We start from the raw sequence: 21,142 nt of genomic DNA, 5'->3' as shown, positions 1-21,142 counted from the left end.
AATTTCCTTTTTCTCATTCAAAACGTATGATGCATCATAACTCCTGTGAGGCTAAGCTATGATACTGTCCTTTTTGTGGCAGAGAATAATGTGGATCCTAATCCACTGGTCCATTGATCCACTTTCTTCCCTTCCAAAATGAGTTGAACCAATCAAAGTAATTGATTTCTCTTACTAAATATCAGGTACAACTAATGAGTGATATTACATAAAGGTTACTTGAAACGCACCGTTTCATATCTATTTTTTTTAAGTTAATAATAATAATAATAATAATAATAATAATAATAATAATAATAATAATAATAATAATAATAATCAATTATGAAATAAATAAAACAGGGGGGATCGAGAACCTTCCTTATTTTCTTTTCTTTCTCATTCTGACCTTCCATATCACTTTTCCATTTCTCCTTTTTCTTTGTTCCTAACCGATCCATCCTTCTCCTCCATGGCTCCATGCCATTCTTCTACCTCATATTGTTCAAGCCATCAAATCTCAAACTTATCTCACACTTTAACAAAACTTGACACATTCAATCGAAGCTTTTAATTCATACTCTTACAAGTGCTTTTGGATAGAGTTTTGAGTTGGGTGTGGGCTATAAGAAAGGATAGGAATACCCACTCATGGAAGGTGTGCTCTTTAGTGTTCCTTGAGGTAAAGTTCTATGATTCATAAATTTTAGAGTTGATATCTAGCTTTAGATGATTAGTGGAATTAGTGTTAATAGTAAAATCTTAGATTTTCTTTAGTCCCTTTCAAATCCTAAGCCTGTCAATTTGGCGGTTTTGTTCAATTCCTTACCCATTGGTGTTGTGGTCTTAAAATAAATTTCCTAAAGAGCTGAAATTGTTGTATCATGTTCAGATTTGGTGAGGACTGCTCCGGTGGTTATTTCGAAAGGCATTGCTAGGAACGAAGTTGACTCGTCATATTTGTGAGTTGATGACGATCATTATCATTTATTTTAATTATCCTTATTATCGATATTTTGTTGATTCTATATGTTAAAGTGTTTATCAAATTGGGGAACACACCCTTTGAACATTTTTCTCGTCATTGTTATATAATTTTAAAGTCATCAAATTTAACTATACTCTGTTTGGAATTATCTATGACTTATTGAGCAAAATATTGAAATTGAGGTTTGGTTGCATATACTATAACATGAGTTTTGAGATATGGAGAAACACAGTCTTGAAATATATGTTCTTGGGAATTTTCGATATTAATATGCGCTCCATTTGGATTTGGATTTGGATTTTACTTGTGATTTATAAAGTAGAGGAATTGAAACGGAGAATTTGATTGTATGTATTTTCGTAGTTGTGTTGATATGTTGTGAAACGTGGTTTTGAAATATGCATTTTCGAAAGGTTTGATATTAATTTGTACGCGATTTGGATTTTGAATTGGATTTGAATTTGGATTTACTTATGTTTATAAGTAGTAGATTTTCGATCGAGTTTTGATGATACATATTTTGAAATAAGTTTCACTATGTTGTGTAATATGGTTTTAGCATTACGTTTTAAGAATGGTGTTTTGAAAATTATGGTTATAAAAACGACGACCTAGGTGCACCTAGTATGAGATTTCAATTAGGTAAAGTTACTCCGTTAGATAGAGCCGCCCCTATGGAAAGGCCACCATTAGGAGGAGAGGGCTATCAATGAGAGGTAAACTTCCTAATTGAAAATGTTTTACACTTTGTTTTGAGTCGAGAGAAAAGAGCTATCCGTTAGATGGAGCCGCCCCAATGGAAAGGCCACCATTAGGAGGAGAGGGCTATCAACGAGATGGAGCTAGTTCTCGATTCACCCATTTTGATTATTTTCGCTAAATTGAGTTTACTATACTTTAAAAACATTTTTGTTTTGAGTCGAGAGAAAAGAGCTATCCGTTAGATGGAGCCGCCCCTATGGAAAGGCCACCATTAGGAGGAGAGGGCTATCAACGAGATGGAGCTAGTTCTCGATTCACCCTTTTGAATAGTTTCACTAAAATTGGATTTTTATACTTTCTTTAAAGTTGATTATTTTGGTATTATTAAATGGAATTTGGTTTTATATTCCAATTGGATTTGATTATTTCGATTCCTTTTTCATTAGATGCGATTTCTATATTTTCTTTGAAGTTGTGGATTTGGGTTCACTTCTTTACGACATTGGAATTTTGGTATAGTCTTATTTGTTTGATAAATTTATAAAGATTTCTGAATTTTCACGGTACACTTAATTGTGAGTTTATTATATTTTTATACGTTTAATAACTTTGTGAATTAAAATTTGAATTGAGAAAAGTAAATAATTGTGCCCTTGTGTGTTTCCCTTCTAGTGGTGGTGGTTGTTGTCTCTCACTAAGTCTTTGTGACTTACTCTTTCATTTTCTATTTTTTTTTCTTCAGATTTCCAAGCAGCTAAGTAGAAAGCTGCTAGTGGACTCGAGTTCAGCCGCGTAACTCTTTTTGGTAGGCTTCATTGATGGATGTCTCTTTTGTTTATGTATATGTTGAATCAGATTATCTGCAGCTATTTGGAGTCTAAGAATGTTTTAGTTTCAGATGTACAAATATACGAATATGTCATTTTGGAACTCTGGATGAGAATACAGGTTCATAAGCAAGATTAAAAATCTTGGAAAATATTCAAAATACAGAGGATACTCTGTCGAAATTCCAGTGGATATCATTTTAAGTGAAAGTCAATTTGGAAATTGTTTAAATTATAGTTTGTCTAGTGTCGTTAATAGGCTTGCCGGACTAGGATGTTCTAGTTCGTGCGCCGGTCACGATTGTGAATTTCGGGTCGTGACATTACTTAACAATCCAACAAAACTATCACTGATCCAAAAACAGCATAGGCTCCCAGATGGTTTTGAAATAAAACATTTTGCTTCTTTCATAGGTAAAATGTGTTCTTCATGAATTATAGAATAGGAAGAAAAGTTAAAAGGCATAACCCAGATGAGCATATGAAAGATAAATGTCTCTTTATATTATATTTATGCATATAAGTTTGTAATACAAATTAATTGAAAATTTTCCTAAATAATGTTAGAGCCTAGTGTACAAAATTGCCTCAAATTATCTATGTCAGTTCCTCCTTCTGAAGGGTTAGCACAGATTTAAACGAGAAGTAACATCTAAGAAAACGTCTTCTCTACAAGGGATTGTGAGACCACCCGTTGGATGATCATATCCAAATTGTTCCTCAGCTTGATTCAACAATTCTTGAAACAATGGTTGGTTCAACAAAGAAATTGATAACACAAACCGCTTCATTTCCTCTCCAACATATACTGCAAGGTATCCCTTTGGCACATCCATGCCTTTTGAAGATGCTTGTTTTGAGGCCCTTCTAATGATACCAGGTAAACGAAAACCCATTCTTGTATGACTTGTGAAAAGAAGATATTAGTGTAAAAATGAAAGATAAGATGAATGTTTCTGAATCTCAAATGCTTTGCGTTGTGAATGATTTTGTGTTGGTTCTAAATGCTTGCAGTCATGAATATATATAGATTAATGGATATGTAACAAGTAGTCGGCAACTTGAAAGATCAGTGACGGAGGGCCATTGGGATCCATTGAACTTAAGGGAGACAAGAGCATATAATAGATCACATGGTGTTGTTTTAGATGAGAAATGTTGTTTTAGATGATTTCTCAATTTTCTACATCAAATGTCATAATAATAGTTAATGCATGTCCCACCTCCTTACGTAGAGGACAGAAAATATATAATTGAACCACTTGCAATAAAACAGACGTATAATCACAAACATATAGAATGGTGTATATATGTATGATTTCTATTTATCTGATGTCTAAAACTATGTGAAGTAGATAATGACTTACCAGCTGGACATCAACATTATTAAAATGAAGAAACATGTCTAAGGCATGTTTACAAAATTATGAAGTACCAATTAATGCATGAACAAATTAGAGTTTGCAGTTGCACTTGTATTAGACATGGTTTGAAAGGGTGGGGTACAATCTATGACAAACACTGCACGATATCTCATCCTATGCACTCTATTATTTTACCCTTTCATACAGCAATTTCAATTTATGTTTGAATTGGGTTTCAATTTCGAAAGAACCTCAATATCTATAAATGCACTTCCTCTTGCATTCATAAACAACACAAGTTGGCATCCTCAAGTATTTAGTTAAGTTTGTTTTCCTTCTCACACACTAGCACAAACAATGGGTTTTCAATTACATACTATTCTAAGGGCATCAGTAGCGGCTAGACAACCAACCCCAAAATCTGTAGAAGTGAGAAAGGGATATGTTGCAGTGTATGTAGGAGAGGAGCAGAAGAGGTTTGTGATCCCCATATCATACTTGAACCAACCATCGTTTCAAGACTTGCTGAGTCAAACTCAAGAAGAATTTGGATATGATCATCCAATGGGTGGTGTCACCATTCCTTGTACCTAAGGTGTCTTCCCAACACATAACTTCTCGCTTGAATGAGCTATAAAGCTCACAAAATTGTAGGAGACTGACATAGTTAATTAGATACATTTTTGTACATGACGCATCTTATCAAATTGTAAAGACCCTAAAGAAATAGGACATGAAATTAACATTAGGAATTATAAATTTTTAGTATGCATTTTTTGTTTGATGAAAGATGACAATGAATTTGATTATCAAGTAGCTCCTTCGTGTTCTTTTGTTTTGTTTTTGTCTATAAGTTAAAATATTCAATCTTCTCTGCAATTAGGGCTTGCGAAATATGAGCAAGGTTACTTGCTATGAGAATAATTGTAAAGCAAGAATAATACAGGTGATTCCCACCAAGGGCAGGGCCTTAATATTTTTTTATAGGACAAAACATGAAATGATAGATTTGAAAAGAAAAAAAAAAGTCTAATAAACTACATAAAAATAGATAAGAAATTTGTGTTTAAGAGGTACCTTCCCTTCACAGGCTGGTGCACATCAACAGTGACTTAGTATTGAGGTTAATTATTCCCTTCGAAACAGGTGGCATAATGCGCATTGGCTAGGTGTTCAGATTATATCTTTGCATATCTATCAGGAAGGCAACTGTTGTGCTGACAAGCTTGTGAATATGGGGCACTCGTGTTGACAAGCTTGTGAATATGGGGCACTCTCTTCAGGGTGCAGTTTGGCTTTCTGAGTTGCCGCAAGATGTTCGCGGGGATTTCTTTAGGGATAAAGTTGGCTTGCTTAATTATATATCCGCGTAGATGTTTTTATTTTTGCTTCCTTTTTTTGTGTGAGGGTTTTGGTCTAGTTCCCCGTTTGTATATAACTTTTTCTATTTTTTTAATAAATTTTTTTGAGTTTGGTGGTAGAGGATATGAGTGTTTTCGGGGTGTCAACCTAGTTGGGATGTCGACGACTCTTCTTGATGTCTGTCTATTCTCCTGGCTTAGCAAAAAAAAAAAAAATTGTCAATGCTTATTTTCTTTTTTGACAAAACAATGCTTATTTTCTTATTTTTTCATTTACTACTCATTACATTATCTTTTTTTTAATTCTTTCTAATTTATGTTTTCCATATCATTAATGAAGGACATTTTTTTTTTGTAAAATAGCTACATTTCTTAATTTACGTGAATTGGCTAAAGTGACATATAATTTAAAACATAGAATACTTGTTTTATATATTTACCGAAATGTTACGCCACTTTGCACAAGCCTTTTACTAGTTTATATATTTAATTAAAATGTCGATGTAAATTCATTTTTATCTAAGTGAACTACATCCTAAAAAGTGGGGACAATTTCTTTTTCCACCATACTCTCTTCTCATGTTCTCTACTAAATTCCAAAAATACCCCCGTTAAGGTTATATAATATGAACTGCTTTTTGGCTATTTTCAGACTACAACCCGAAATTAACTTAAACCCATAAATCATATTGTAATCGATACAAAAGTATGTGTTGACCACCGTACTATCTCCACGTAAAAACCAATTTTGAAGATAATATGAGTGGTGAACGGTGATCCTGATATCATAACCCACTCTCAAAATTAAATTTAAGAAAGAAATTTGTAGCGGGAATAAAAAGTGAAGAATGAATGATAATATTAAAAGAGACAAGACTATTTATAGTCATAAGACGTTTCTAGATTGGACAAGGTACCTATATGGAGGAGAGTAAGATCTCATCGTCATATCTAAATACCCTCTAGGGGACTTTATCTCCCGTTTCCATCCTCACCAAGAATCATTTTCCGTCTTCGGAGCCCCAAATGAGATAGTCCCCTTCATAATCACCACCTACAGATATAAATTGATGTCTCTACTCCCACTCATGTTCCTCTTTTATTTTCAAATTAAATTCTAATTTTGATAATTTTAATAAACGATTAATGAAAACTAAATTATATAAAATTATTTTAGGATATTTTTGATGGAAACTTGAGAAATTTAAAATATGTATAATTTTTATTTATTTAGAGAAATAATATGTAGTTCTAAAACAATAGATATTGAATTATACCACTATAAATTTTAAATTAATACCTTTTTATTTATTTTCATAATAATTTTAATATAACTATATGTGTTTCATATAGTTATCATCTAATGTGATTATTTTTATGTAATTAATTTATACGGTTAATGGTTAATTTGAGATGAATGTATTTATAGTTGTTTTCACCTAACCATTCAATTCAGTATAGTTACATGACAGAAATAATAGTCATATTGATATTCTTATATTTTTAAAATAAGGGTGCTTGTATGGTGTAGTCAAGAAAATGATTTTTTTTGAAAAATTGTGGTTAATAAACATAACAACAATCAATCTTATATCTTATGTTGTGCGAATAATTCGGTTCCGAAGTAGCTGCGAAGAACGAGCGGATGAAACGTTCTTTAAGGTTCGAAACCAAAGGACAGAAGCGATGATTAAAGGTATGGTTGGTGGTGGAGCATATGAATGAAAGGGATTCGAAGATTTACGAACCCTAAAGAACGATTTTGATGGTTACTGGTATGATTTGCGAATCCTAAAGAACGACTTCGAAGGTTTGGAACGAGTATGATTTGCATATGAAATGGATTCAAAAGATTTACGATTTTGATGATGAAAAGTTAAAGGAGATAAAAAGCTCAGAGATGAAAGGAACTGATGATGAAGATGAACAAGCTCAGAGATGAAAGCAAATGATGAACATGAACAAATCGTAAAATTAATAACGTACTTTCAAGTCGTTGATTTGAACATAACTAAAATCGTAATTTTTTGTTTTGTTTTGGATACAATAAAAATGTTTAATTTTGATTTAATCAGGGACACAATTACAATAAATAAAGATATAATGACACACCGTATGAGCAAATATACAATATACCATATAAATTGAAGTGTCATGAATTAAATACACAAATGATCAATGGTTAGCCATAGGATTAACTTCATCAAAAAGTCATTCTCATGACTTCAGCATATAATTTTCCTTAAAATATCCTAGAAAAATCCTAATTATCAGTATCATGCATCTCTTTGTTATCAAAGCTAAATTCGCAACCTAAAAGCCCATAAGGAAGTTTATTCACATGACACCGACATGAAGCAACAACCTAGAAATATCCTAACTATCAATTTCCTCTAACAGAAAACTAATTCCACGTGTCATGCATCTATTTGTTATCACTCATTATTATCCCCTTTTTATCCGTAATCGTAAATAAAGACTCACTCACCACCCAACTTAACATATATCATAACATACCATACTACGATCAATTCAGAAAGAAGAAGTCGTGATGAATCATAACAAAACTCTCATGCTGTTCTCTGTCCTTTTCCTGTTCTTCTCTGTCGTCTCGGCATTCTCCGTCTCGGCATTCTCGACGCCAAACGTCGGAGAAGATCCAATAATCCAGCAGGTGGTCGACAAGGGTGGAGTGCGATTAGGAGCTGAGTATCAATTTAATGAATTCAAACATAGGTTTGGTAAGGTTTATTCCTCCAAAGAAGAACATGATTATAGGTTCAACGTCTTCAAGTCTAACCTTCACCGTGCTAAGAGACATGGCATAATGGATCCTTCTGCAACTCACGGTGTTACGAGATTCTCCGATCTTACTCCGAGAGAGTTTCGTAATAGCATCTTGGGATTAAAAGGAGTAGGGTTACCGAGACATGCAAAAGCTGCACCTATTCTTTCCACCGAGAACCTTCCTCGTGATTTTGATTGGCGAGAAAAAGGAGCGGTTACCCCTGTTTGGAATCAGGTATATATTGTTTCTAATTATGGTTATTATTGTTGTTGTTATTTGTTTAAATTTTTTAAATTTTGATTTTGGGTTTGTAATTATGAATTAGGGTTTGTGTGGTTCGAGTTGGAGTTTCAGCACCATTGGTGCACTTGAAGGTGCTCACTTCCTCTCTACCGGAGAGCTTGTCACTCTTAGTGAGCAACAGCACGTTGACTGTGATCATGAGTACATTCAAAAATCTGGTGGTCTCATGCGAGTGGAAGACTATACTTATTACAAGACAAACATGGCACGATCGGTGGCGGCAAATTTTAGTTCTGTTTCAGTCGATGACGATCAAATTGCTGCCAATCTTGTTAAACATGGACCTCTTGCAGGTGATTAATACTTTACAAGTCCCTTCAATTTGAATTGTAATTTTTTATTACTATTATTTTACTTATAATTATCTAATTCAATGTTCACATATGCAGTTGCAATTAATGCAGTATACATGCAAACATATGTTGGAGGCATATCATGTCCATACATATGTTCTAGGAAATTAGATCATGGAGTTTTGCTTGTGGGGTATGGTTCAGGAGCTGGAGCTGATATGAAGGAGAAGCCGTATTGGATCGTTAAAAACTCGTGGGGTGAAACCTGGGGAGAGAAAGGATACTACAAAATTTGCAGGGGACGAAATATCTGTGGAGTGGACTCAATGGTTTCTACTGTGGCTGCTGCTGACACTACTACTCAGTGACAGATTGAAACAACCTTCATTTCAAGACTTGTTGGATATGGCCATCCAATGGTTGGCCTCGCTATTTCTTGCACCGAAGATGTCTTCCGGCACATACTGCCCCGCTTGTAAAGCTCACACTATTGTACGAGACTGACATAGTTTACTGTTTACTAGATCCATTTTGAACATGAGACATCTTATCAAATTGTAAAGACCCTACAGGGATAGGAAATGTAATTATCAAAAGAATGATAAATTTTGAGAATGCATTCTTGAATGATAAATTTTGAGAATGCATTCTTTGTTTGATGAATAATAACAATGAATTTCACTTTTAAAGCAGCTCCTATGTTTACCTTTTGTTTCTATGTTAGAATGTTCACTCTTCCTTGTAGTCCGACCTTAGTATAAGAAAAAATAGACTTGATGTTCTGATAAATTTCAAAACACGAATAGTTCCCATGAATCCCAGCAAGGGCAGAACCTTAGTATACATAAGTTTTCAAAGAAAGTTACTACTTTAGGCTCTTAAAGAGTGTCCCGGGGGCACTCTTTAAGCATTCTAAACTAGGAAGTTATTCTTTAAAAAAGTCAAACAATTCAATTTTCAATGTACAGTTAAAACTGTATAAATTAATAATGTCAAGACATGAGAAATTTATTAATTTAGAGAGTTATTAATTTATCGATAAATTAATAATTATTAATTTAAAGAGTTTTTAAGTAATTATACTGTACATACTAAACAAAAAGGCAAATTAGTCTATGCCTCTTAGAATTACGTTGCAGCGAACCTTGAGACTCAACGTAAATTAGTAACTACTGTGTTCATATGCATTGGAAATCAATAATGACTTTTGAACTTAAAGGAAAACAGACAACTATTGAATCATATTTCAATAGAGTGTAATATATTTTGTTCAGTTTCTATGAATTATTAATTTATGATTTTCTTGGGACTGAAAATTATAAAGGGATATCCTAAAAAATTATTATCTTATTATTTTATCGAGTTTTTCAATTTTTTACATTAGCCCAAGTCGGGACCGGACAAATTTATTATTTTAGAGAGTTTATTAATTTACCGAGTATTAATTTAAAGTGTTTCTACTGTATTAAATACATAAGTTTTCAAAGAAAGTTACTACTTTAGGCTCTTAAAGAGTGTCCCGGGGCACTCGTTAACATTTCCCATTGTTTTGATACATATAAGAGATTTAAGATTTGGAGTGTCAAAGTCCCAATCATACACGAGGTAGCTTCCCTTCATAGGGAGCTGCACAATAACAATGACTTAGAATTGAGGTTAGTTAATCCCTTGAATAACACATTATCAGTCTATAGCAAAATCTTTTGTTTTGCTATCTTTGATGCATGGTTTATCTATAGTCCATGACTGTATCTTTTCTACTCTCTAACTTTTGTCTACTGAAATTTTAGATATACCTCTAAATTTCCAAAATTCAATGATCAGTTTGTACTTATCATATTTTATTATTCTATTTTCTAATTATGGATTTCAAGAAACCAAATTCACTCTACAATAGCCTTCTTTGATACCAAATTCAGGTTACCAACATGTCTACCGATTTCCAAGTAACAGTAGTATTAACTCAATTAGGGACATAGGATACTGCCAAAATTTGTGGTATTCTCTAATCTCTAACTAGCAAAAAGACGGGCACTTGAGTGCCCGTCTTTCCGCTCTTTTTATTGCGTTAACGTTTGAAAATTATGAACGGTGTTTTTTTGTATGAAATTTTGATTAAAACTTAAAAAAATATAAATGTTTATTGCTTTGAAGTTATAAAAAATCAAATTAACCATGATTATCTATTTCAACGACATCGACAATAATACAATATAACAAAAAAATATAATCTAATTTTTTTCAATGACACCAACAACAATTTTATTATAGAAAAAGTTGTTTAAGAGTATAATTGGAATGATGAAAAAGTAAGTATAAATATACTCATCTAATTTGTTACACTTTTTAAATTATAAAGGAAAAAAATATATTCATATCGTGTTTGTTACATTTGTTTTAATATTTAAATTTATTCTTATCTATTTGTTACATGTGTTATTTGTATTGAGAATTGAGGGTATTTTTAAAAAGAAAAATCCAGCTCAAAAGTGGTGAAAAAGGTAGTTTTCTATATATATATATATATATATATATATATATATATATATATATATATATATCATAGATTTTAGACATAGATTTCTCTATTTACTAGTTATCATGTAGACATATAATATTTTTTTGGGTGGTGGTCGGGATTTGAACGCCGAACCTTACATATATAATGCACTATCATTACCAGTTGAGTTAAGCTCATGAGGACATATACATATAGTATTTGTTTCATAACTATTATCTTGCATGATTATAAAATTAACCAATTAAACATCGATTAACTTTATAAGAATCCCTATTGGATTAATCATTACAAAATCGAATTAACTATGATTATGAAACAAGCGTGACGAAACCAATATTAATCTATCAAGTTCAATCAAACTTACAACTAAGTGTTCTAAATGCTATGAATCCATACAAAATAAATCAAAACAAGCGTTTAAATTTACTTCAAAATATCCAATATCTTACAGTAAACTAAAGTGCAAAAATGAGTTATATATGATTAAGCATCAATACCTAAAACGATTATGCAAACATAATACTATATTTATAATCTCTTTATAGGTTAACCTAGGTTAGTGAGAAGGTCTAACCAAGAGGGTGGCTCTAAAGATGTTAGTTAGTCTAATAACAACAACTAATTACATGAGTAAATGAGTCAACCCACAAAAAATTCCTCGACTACAATAATTTGCATTTTGACGATCAAATCGTCTATATCGGGCTTCACGTCCAACACAAAAGTTGTAGTTATGCTTCTTAGCTTTCCACCACATGCTCGCACACTGCAATCAATTGAGTACAACCTTTATTTTTTTTATAAAACAATTAAGGACAACCTATTTTAAGGAGAAAAAAGTCAAGATGGAGTAAAATCCAAAAAATAACTAAGAATTTTAATAATGCCTGATAAAGAAACAAAAAAATCCACTATGCCAAAAAGTATTTATTATGCACTACCCAAAAGTCAAACACTAACACATATTTTTTACTATTTTTTTTTAAGAAACCACAACACGTCTTAATGTTCTCTTAATTGTATATCCATATTATTGTAAAATAATTTTGTTAAATAAAAAAAATAAATTGAGACCGAAGTTATCTTTAGAAAATTGTGAGTATGTATCCACAATCAAACAAAAACCCGGCAGATGTACTCCACTAACTATATCAAACATAAAAGTTCTAAAAACAAAGTTAGTGGAGTATGTTTAGTTTAATTGATTGTGAGTAACTTATCCATAATTTCTTAAAAGTAACCTATAATTTTTCATAAAACATTTTTTAGAGAGAAAATATTTGTTTTAAAAGAAATTTTTTAAATTAGTTTTGCTTATAGGGATAAAGATCGATCACCCAACCAAACAACAGATATGAAAGAATGATGGTAGAAAATATCATAAGTTATAACCTTATATTTAAGCGGTGTGGTACCATCAAAATTTGTATAATTCCTCCTTTGGTTCTATATATAAGGAAAAAAAAAATTATATCAATAAGTATTTGATCAAATTTTGAACTAAATACATTTATTTATTTTGATCTAACTTTCTCCAGTATATAAGGCTTAAATTTTGTCAAAAAAAAAAAGGCTTAAATGAAATTTTGGTCTTCTTATTTTAACTTAATCAAAATTTTAGCCTCATTTTTGAAACTACCATTCTAGTCCCCTTGTTTTGCCTTCCTTGGGTTAGTTTTAGTCTTCCATCACATTTGGTGATTTGTCGCTCTCATTAACGATGTGTTAGTGTGGGTTGGCTAATTCAGTTCTCATGTCATTAATAACACTTTCATGTCATTTATAAAAATTTTAAAAAACTAATTAAGTTAAAGAAAAGAATTAAAAGAATAAAATTGAAATGAATTAGGAATCCTATTTGAACCACCAACAAGAACAACAAAGTTCTTGTCCAACTTTTCTCAAACATTTGTCCACATGCTCCATACACTTTCGGAACATATCCATGTTAAGTTCTTCAAACTTTGCACGAGTAATTTTGGTGTAAAAATCAACACCTTCATAAAGAGAATCAACTTCAATGGCAGTTTGTGCAAAATCAACACCTTCATAAAGAGTTCTTGTTCTTTCTCTTAAACTCTCGAACAAAATGACTAACCATTCTATTATCAATATCTTCACCACCAAGAGATGTACCACCAGCAATAGCCTTAACTTAAAAAAATACCATCTTCAATAGTGAGAAGATAAACATCAAAAGTACCACCTCGCTCTCGCTCTTGGGTCTGGGGAAGCCCGTGGGACTACCCACAATTAGGCCAGAGCATCCATACAAATGAGTGAGACACCACACTGGGGGTGTTTGTTTGAGGGTAACAAAAATAATTCCAAGGAATCTAAGGCTGGAATTCAACATTCCTTTGTTTGGTAAGTGGGAACCACACAAATATGTCCAGGAATACAATTTTCCCAGGAAAGCCATCTACCCACGTTTTCCCCCATTTCTTCCCCACGTTCACCCTTTTTTCCATCCCTTTTATTCCCATGAGATAGCTTGGGAAAGTTTTATTCCCAGGAAATGAAACCCATGATCTTGAATAAAATACCATATTTGCCCTTGCCATTCCCGCTAAATTTTTCTCTGCTATTCCCGCTAATTTTTTCACCCATGATCTTCTATAAAAAAAGAAACCCATGATCTTTGTAGTGTTCATCAACTTCTTGTTGTTTGGGTTTTGGATTTCACTCTTCTCTTCAAGGTACCATCTAATTTCATTTTAATTCTTCCATTACTCAACATAGATTTGGTGATTTATATCATTTCTCTGTTTTTTTTTATCTTCTGATGCTGCTTATTGCTTTGTTACTAAATGAATTTGTCATTTCTCTGCTTGCTTATTGCCTCTGATGTCGCGTCATTTATCTGTTTGCTTTTTGTTCTTTTTTTGTGAGAATTTTAACCCAGCTTTGTTACTTAATGAATTAGTCATGCACAGATTCAATTGTTTTAAATTGTAGATTTAATACTCAAATAAAATGCTAGTACGAGAAAATTATGTATCAGAATTTTAAATTGTAGATTTTAAAGTGTATTAACTATGAAGTATATATATCAGAATTTAACTCCTATAAAATAAGTGAAAAAAGAAAATAGTTATTATATATGTATGTGGAGTATGAAAGTGCTCATAATCCCAATCGTTAAGTATATAGAACTCTGATTCTGAAAATTAAGCATATAGCATTTTTTTTCAACTTTTATACTTCTTAATATTATCCATATATGATATTCCCAAGTGTGAAATATTATCTAAGAAAGTGAGATTTGTCAAATTTGGAATCACTATATATTTGGATGTTAGTGCTCTGTTTAGAATGTTATATATGATGTAATTCCTATGTTTCTAATATAGTATTATGACGTGCAGCAATTTTTTGTTTTTAATCATGACACATTTGATGGAAATACGTGAAAGGAAGAAAAAAATTATAGCAATGTTTATGATATATATGGAGATGTTGAATTACTTTATGCTGATGACAATTGTGTTATGCTACCTTGAGTTAAGTAAGCGTTCAAAAAAGCGAAAAAGGTCATGGGATTTTTATGAAAGAAGTTTAATTAGAGAAGTCCATTTTCGTAGAATTATTTACATAAGTGATTTGGCTTGCATTGAAAATACAAGGATGGATAGAGCTGCTTTCCATAAACTATGTGACATGTTGCAAGTTATTGGTGGATTGCTTCCTACTCGACACATGTGTGTGGAGGAGTTGGTGGCCATGTTTTTACATATATTGGCACATCATGTTAAGAATAGAATGATTAGAAGACAATTTGTTAGGTCTGGTGAAACGATTAGTAGGCATTTCAGTAATGTATTATTGGCAGTTTTGAAGTGTCATAAAGAATTGTTAAAACAACCTAAACCAATTTTGGAGGGCAACACAGACGAACGATGGAAATACTTTAAAAATTGTTTAGGAGCTCTTGATGGCACTTACATCAAGGTCAATGTGCCGGAAGCTGACAAAAGTAGATATAGAACAAGGAAGGGTGAGATAGCTACAAATGTGTTAGGTGTATGCTCACCAGATTTACAATTCATATATGTCTTGCCTGGTTGGGAGGGATCAGCTGCTGACTCTAGAGTCCTTAGAGATGCTATTTCTCGACCAAATGGTTTAAAGGTTCCTCAAGGTACAATAGTATAAATTAATATAAAAATAAAACATGTCTTGCATAGTTTATGGATTTTAACTTCAGTTTTATTTATGATAGGGTATTATTATTTATGTGATGCTGGATACATGAATGGAGAAGGATTTCTTACTCCTTATAGAGGTCAAAGGTATCACCTTAGTGAGTGGAGGAATGGATTACAACCATCTACCCCTAAAGAATTTTTCAATATGAAACATTCTTCAGCTAGGAATGTAATAGAAAGATGTTTTGGACTTTTGAAAGGACGTTGGGCTATATTGAGAGAGAAGTCATTTTATCCTGTAAAAACTCAAGGAAGAATAATAGCAGCTTGTTGTCTTCTACATAATCATATTCGCAAAGAAATGACATTGGATCCTTTGGAATTGAATTTAGGAGATGATGACTTCTCTGATGAAGTCATGTCCGGTGACATGATAACTACGGTGGAGCCAAGCACGACATGGAGTCAATGGAGAGATAGTTTTTCATTAGATATATTTAATAGGTGGAGAGGTGGAAATCATTGAAAATTTTCATGTTTTTTATTTGACATTTCAATTTGATTGTAATTTTTACTTTCAATGTACTGTTGAGTTTGATTTAAAAGGTTCATTAATCAAATCTGTTTCTTTTTATGAGTTTTTATTTGTAAAATATGTGCTTTTAATATGATTTTATTTATTTTTTGTTCTTATATATTTTGACATGCACGCACTTGTTGAGTTGTTTAATAGATGGACGGGTCGTCTGAAAATCAAAATGTAAGAAGCACAAAGCGACAATGGACTCCTGAAGAAGATGGAGTATTAGTGGAAGGTTTGTTGAAATTAGTGGACGAGGGTTGGAAGGCTGATGCAAACTCATTTAAACCTGGGTATACTAAAGCATTGGAGAAATATATTCACAACAAATTCCCAGGTTGCACACTAAAAGCTAACCCACATATTGAATCAAGAGTGAAACTGCTTAAAAGACAATATTCTGCAATCAAAGATATGTTGGGTCCAGGTGCAAGTGGTTTTGGGTGGAATGATGCTGAAAAGATGATTGTAGTAGAGAAGGAGATTTATCGTCAATGGTGCAAGGTAATATAAAACATACTATTCCACAATTGATAAATTCATGATAATTTTTTTTGCATCAAATTTATATTTCTAAACACTTTTTCCTTTAACGCAGTCTCACCCTACCGCAATTGGCTTGTTTGGAAAACCATTTCCACACTATAAGAGCTTGGATACTGTATTTGGAAAAGATAAAGCATCTGGTAATGTATCAGAAGACATTGGTGATATGCCTACTGAGATGGAGAGGGAAAATTTTCAATCAACACAAGAAGGCGGATCAGGAATTAATTTGAATGATGATGATGATGAGAATTTTGAGTCGCAGGTGCCAGAAACACCCACAGCTAACACTATTGCTCTGGGATCAAATCCAACAAACCAACCTCCACGTGATTCTACTAATCATAGGACCGGAAAGCGTGGGGGAAAAAGGGTAAAGTATAATGATGATGCTTCTGATAGCATGTCAAATTCATTGAACAAATTGGGTGAGATTTATGCTAATGGTGTTGAGAATATGAAACAAGTCTTTACTTCTTGTTTTGTGCACGAAAAACACACAGCTGATAGGAGGAACCAGATTGTCTCTATTTTAAAAGAAATTGAAGGATTATCCGATGCAGAAGTGGTAATGGCTGGTATGCTTATCACCAAAGACAATAACCTTTGCGACTATTTTTTCACAATGGATACTCCTGGATTGAGGAAGCGGTTTGTGGACATTGTTTTGAGTAACAATGGTTCTAGGTAGAATTTAGAATGTTCAATGCTTTTCGAATTTCGTAAAAAAAACTCAGTAGCCACTGTCTTTAATTCCTTTTATTATTTAGTTGTATCCGTTATTATGGTCTTTATTAGTTGTGCAATGACTTCGATTATGCTTTAAATTTATTTACTCTATTGGATATGTTACTAGTGCAACTTTTGATTTATTTTTGAAAAAGTGATTTTGCTGGTCTCATATTGGTTTCAGTTTATGCATAATGTTGTAGCTAGTTTTTAGTGTCATTTTTTAGTTTGTTCTTGTGGATTTTGCAATCTTCTTTAATAGTGAAGATGGGGACATAACTGATTCTAAGTTTATGTGTAACATCAGTGGTGGCTAGTGTTATTTCAACAGGTTGTGGCTGTAGTAAAATTTATTCAATTACCTGGTTTATAATTTTTGTTGTCACTCTTTGGCAGAATTGGAAATTAGATCAGAGTGGTTTGTGCAGGTTCTGAGTTGGCTATAGGAAATTTGTGTCTGTGAAGGCTTTCTGGTTTCATTTCAGTTATGTACCAACTTTGCTTTTGCTTTAATTGCATTTTTTTTTTGTTGCTGCCATGTGTTCTTTTTAGCACTGTTGTATTGTGGTTTTTGTTGATGTTTGTTTGCTGCAGAGAGTATTTTATGATGTTCTAGTGTCTCTTTTTAGCACTGTTGTATTGTGGTTTATAATGTTGATAGGGTTATTCAGAAACTGTTATAAGATTCTATCATTACTTGAAGCTTCATGTGAAACTGAAGCTTGCAGCTTATTGTTAGGGGCTGATTTCAAATCATTGATGACATAAAGAGCAGTGTAGGTTCAGCCTTGTTTTTGCTGTCGGATCTGCAATTTTGTGCAGTTCCATTCCATACTTTTATGATTTTTTAGGTGTTTGCGGATCCTATTGCTTTTCATTTAGTTTTGAGTCTGGTATGTCCAATTTTCAGTGCAGGTTTATGCGTTGTTTTCGACCTGCTTTGGCTGGTTTTTTTCTTTCCTTCTTTCTTTTATGTTTCTACTATCTCGCTGCTTCAGTAGTTTTGTTTGCACTCTTCTTGTGCGTTTCCGGGTATACCTTGTGCTTGGACGAGTGTTTATCAATACCTTGTGCTGGTATGTTGCTGCAATCCGTGACAGACTGCACATTGTTTTACATATAAAACACTTGAACAATTTCATTTGATTTCTGCATAATTTGTTGACTGATTGTAGCAACATCTATTGTATGACTCTAAAAAATGAGCTTGTTTCTTGATCTCCAAGAGCATGGTAGTCAAACAATGCATGAACTCCTTGACCAATACATCCTCACTCTGATCCCAGCAGGGTATATTTTTATTTTTTCTTTACCTCTATTACCAAGCTATTTACTATGTATGTGGTTATCTGCTGGCACTGAATTTGTAGTCTAACTGTATTTGTTTAGGGAAAAGTCCAATTTACTCCCTCCAACTTAGGATTAGGATCATGTGCTTTTAGTGCTCAAACATTAAAAATGTGCAATAAAATCCTCAAACATTAAAACTGTGCACTTTATTCCATCTTTCAAACATACGCAAAAATTGTCATGCTCAAATAAATTTGACCATTTTTTGTGCCAACTTTCTTCATGGGAGAATTCCAATTTATCTTCTTCAATTTAGGTTCATGTGCACTCTGGTCATAGACTTTGTTTACATTACACAGCATATTTGTGTAGGTACAGGTCTCTAAATTGTTGATTGAGAAGGATGATATCTAGAAAGGGATCATAGAAGCTATTGCTCAACACTATATTATATGTCTTGTTGTGGGAGCAGCTACACCAAACATAATGCTGACTTTCTTTAATCTTATAAGCTGAATGATTCATAAGGGGGACCATTAAGCATTACATCGATCGCACACTATGAGGCACATACACTTATCGGATTAGGCGTGTCCTAGTGTCGGACATGTGTCGTGTCCGACACCGACACTTATAACTATACCGAATTATATGATTTTCTCCAATTATTAACAGTGTCGGTGTGTCTGTCTGTGTCATGTCTGATGTCGGAGTCCGTATCTGTGCTTAATAGATCGTACATAGTTGGGATGAACAATATATGTTCAATTAAACATGTGACTACCATCACAGCGTGCATCAAATATACAGGATCCTATACAATTAAGCAAAGTAGCAACTAATTAAAGAGGTTACATGAACTTATTGAACTTGCTGGCAAGATCAAATCAACTTTAAGGATCTGGTAAATTTGTATTCCCACTTAAATTAAATTTTATAACTTATCATTTCTATGTTGAGTACTTTTTTATTAACACATTATGATTCTCCAACCATGAGTATAGATAGCTATGTGTACCTATAATTATAAGTTCCGTTTACGAAATGATGTAAAGAAACCAACCTCCCTCCTTGAATACATTCACAACAAGATCCAAACAAATATGCATAGATAAAATGATAATGTTCCATTTGGGTAGGGATGTCAAACAACTGTTTTCACAATTTTGATTTTGCATGGGTATCGAAAAGTAGAATGGAATTACAATCCAGCAAATTGGAGTGTAAAGAAGGATCACTAATACACGTTAGTTTTATGGTTTATACAATGAGGGCATTTGTGTAATTATAATGTTCATTCCCAGGATTCTACATCACAAACCAAACGTATTTTACCTGTACCCAGGAATTATTTTAAAAAAAGTTCCCACGAATTAAACAATTAACCAAACACTTTTTTCTATATTTTCCTGGGAATAAAATTTTAACCTCTCACATTCCTGGGAAAGTTGATACCTGGGAATAAATTTTGTAACCCTCAAACAAACGCCCCCTTATACCTAAAACCTCATGGCAATCGGTTTATAGGTTCTCTCACTTATAAAATGTTCAAACTCCACTTTTCTATCCGATATGAGACATATAACTCACACTTGTACACAACACTTTCAAATAAAAAATAAACACATTCTTCTCCCCAACACTTATTTTTGTCAAGCTTGTATGCAATAGCTGCTGCAGTTGGAATTCATGACTGGAGTAAGAGAAATTAGAATTGAACATGTTTGATAGGTGAATGAACGAAAACGAAATAGTTGATGTGCTTATACGAAAATGAAAATGTATGGGGATTCAAAAACTTATTAGGGTTGTTTCGAATGCCTTTTCTGCTTAAAGAAAGATTGAGGATGAACCTAAACAAATGGCGTTTGATGTGCTTGAAGAACAAAAACAAAAAACGCAAAAGAGAAAGAGAATGATTCGAAAGGAAGGTGGATGAGGATAAATGAAATTAAGGATTTCACAAATTAGGATTTACGTTCCCTCATTCTTTTTGGTTACAATTACGTTCCCTCATTCTGATCCCTTTTTTTTAATGATTTAATTTTTTTTGGTATTATTCTTATTTTAATAATTAATCATATTAGTTTTTTTATAATTTAAAATTCGATACAGACTGAATTAGCCAACATGCGCCGACATGTCACTAAAAGGCAAAAGTTATGGTGCATAAGCCATAACTTATGCACCATGCATAAGGACTTGCCAACCATCAGATCATGCATAATCCTACGGTTCACAGCTCACACCCCACGGGTGTGGTTATGGTGCATAAGGAAAATCCTTATGCACCGTGCATAAATCTCAGCCCATTAACAGGTAGCCCAACATAATTGCTTTCTACACCCAAGTGAAAGCTTAATTCTAATAACAATTAATATCTCCTTACCATTTATTTTGTTTTTACGGAATTTAATTTGTTTTCATAATGTCCTAATTAATATTTGTCTATTTTCTCACATTAGTAGTGATAATTGGTCTGATTGGTAGCCTGAAGCATTTACGTGAATCACAGTTTAGTTAATTTTTTATTTTTTTTGACAATCGAAATTTCAGTTTAATTGTTCACGTAAATGCTTAAAATCATTTTAATAAAACAAAGAAAAATGCTCCAGTTCAGAAATTTTTTACACTAACATGTAAAAAACTCAACATGTCTTAGATAAAATGAAAACATGTAATAAAAAATGAAACATGAAATTATGCCAGAACCATTTTGCTGT

At 32.7% G+C, this 21,142-nt stretch overlaps 4 protein-coding genes and 1 pseudogene across 4 annotated transcripts; 4 read left to right on the top strand and 1 right to left on the bottom strand.

Annotated features, from left to right (window-relative positions):
• Positions 1-2,978: 2,978 nt before the first annotated feature.
• On the bottom strand, positions 2,979-3,392 carry LOC146931243 (auxin-induced protein X10A-like). The gene has a single exon (XM_085702724.1). It carries the CDS (start codon positions 3,390-3,392, stop codon positions 3,120-3,122), a length of 273 nt encoding a protein of 90 aa, XP_085558850.1. The 3' UTR covers positions 2,979-3,119.
• A 694-nt stretch (positions 3,393-4,086) lies between these two features.
• Positions 4,087-4,650, top strand: LOC146931242 (auxin-induced protein 6B-like; annotated as a pseudogene).
• A 2,763-nt stretch (positions 4,651-7,413) lies between these two features.
• LOC146931241 (cysteine protease RD19A-like) lies at positions 7,414-9,297 on the top strand. Its single transcript, XM_085702723.1, has 3 exons — positions 7,414-8,243; positions 8,335-8,605; positions 8,702-9,297. The coding sequence occupies exons 1-3, from the start codon at positions 7,773-7,775 to the stop codon at positions 8,971-8,973; spliced, it is 1,014 nt and encodes a 337-aa protein (XP_085558849.1). The 5' UTR covers positions 7,414-7,772; the 3' UTR covers positions 8,974-9,297.
• Positions 9,298-13,684: 4,387 nt separating this feature from the next.
• LOC146931239 (uncharacterized) lies at positions 13,685-17,194 on the top strand. The gene is made up of 3 exons (XM_085702721.1): positions 13,685-13,825; positions 16,008-16,358; positions 16,453-17,194. The coding sequence occupies exons 2-3, from the start codon at positions 16,008-16,010 to the stop codon at positions 17,089-17,091; spliced, it is 990 nt and encodes a 329-aa protein (XP_085558847.1). The 5' UTR covers positions 13,685-13,825; the 3' UTR covers positions 17,092-17,194.
• Positions 13,687-15,908, top strand: LOC146931240 (uncharacterized). Its single transcript, XM_085702720.1, has 3 exons — positions 13,687-13,825; positions 14,495-15,267; positions 15,349-15,908. Exons 1-3 carry the CDS (start codon positions 13,761-13,763, stop codon positions 15,798-15,800), a joined length of 1,290 nt encoding a protein of 429 aa, XP_085558846.1. The 5' UTR covers positions 13,687-13,760; the 3' UTR covers positions 15,801-15,908.
• Positions 17,195-21,142: the final 3,948 nt, after the last annotated feature.

Source organism: Medicago sativa, chromosome 4 (assembly GCF_051527215.1).
Source record: "Medicago sativa cultivar Bolivia chromosome 4, Bolivia_mono, whole genome shotgun sequence".
Lineage (NCBI taxonomy): Eukaryota > Viridiplantae > Streptophyta > Magnoliopsida > Fabales > Fabaceae > Medicago > Medicago sativa.
This window is presented reverse-complemented; position numbering and strand designations above follow the sequence as displayed.

What these genes read in the sequence shown, in the direction of transcription:
- LOC146931243 (XM_085702724.1), bottom strand. Translation starts at nt 3,392, where the DNA reads ATGGGTTTTCGTTTACCTGGTATCATTAGAAGGGCCTCAAAACAAGCA.
- LOC146931239 (XM_085702721.1), top strand. Translation starts at nt 16,008, where the DNA reads ATGGACGGGTCGTCTGAAAATCAAAATGTAAGAAGCACAAAGCGACAA. An exon ending in TTTATCGTCAATGGTGCAAG is followed by an intron (nt 16,359 to 16,452) that starts GTAATATAAAAC and finishes CCTTTAACGCAG; the next exon opens with TCTCACCCTACCGCAATTGG.
- LOC146931241 (XM_085702723.1), top strand. Translation starts at nt 7,773, where the DNA reads ATGAATCATAACAAAACTCTCATGCTGTTCTCTGTCCTTTTCCTGTTC. An exon ending in TTACCCCTGTTTGGAATCAG is followed by an intron (nt 8,244 to 8,334) that starts GTATATATTGTT and finishes ATTATGAATTAG; the next exon opens with GGTTTGTGTGGTTCGAGTTG. An exon ending in TAAACATGGACCTCTTGCAG is followed by an intron (nt 8,606 to 8,701) that starts GTGATTAATACT and finishes TCACATATGCAG; the next exon opens with TTGCAATTAATGCAGTATAC.
- LOC146931240 (XM_085702720.1), top strand. Translation starts at nt 13,761, where the DNA reads ATGATCTTTGTAGTGTTCATCAACTTCTTGTTGTTTGGGTTTTGGATT. An exon ending in ATTTCACTCTTCTCTTCAAG is followed by an intron (nt 13,826 to 14,494) that starts GTACCATCTAAT and finishes TATGACGTGCAG; the next exon opens with CAATTTTTTGTTTTTAATCA. An exon ending in TGGTTTAAAGGTTCCTCAAG is followed by an intron (nt 15,268 to 15,348) that starts GTACAATAGTAT and finishes TATTTATGATAG; the next exon opens with GGTATTATTATTTATGTGAT.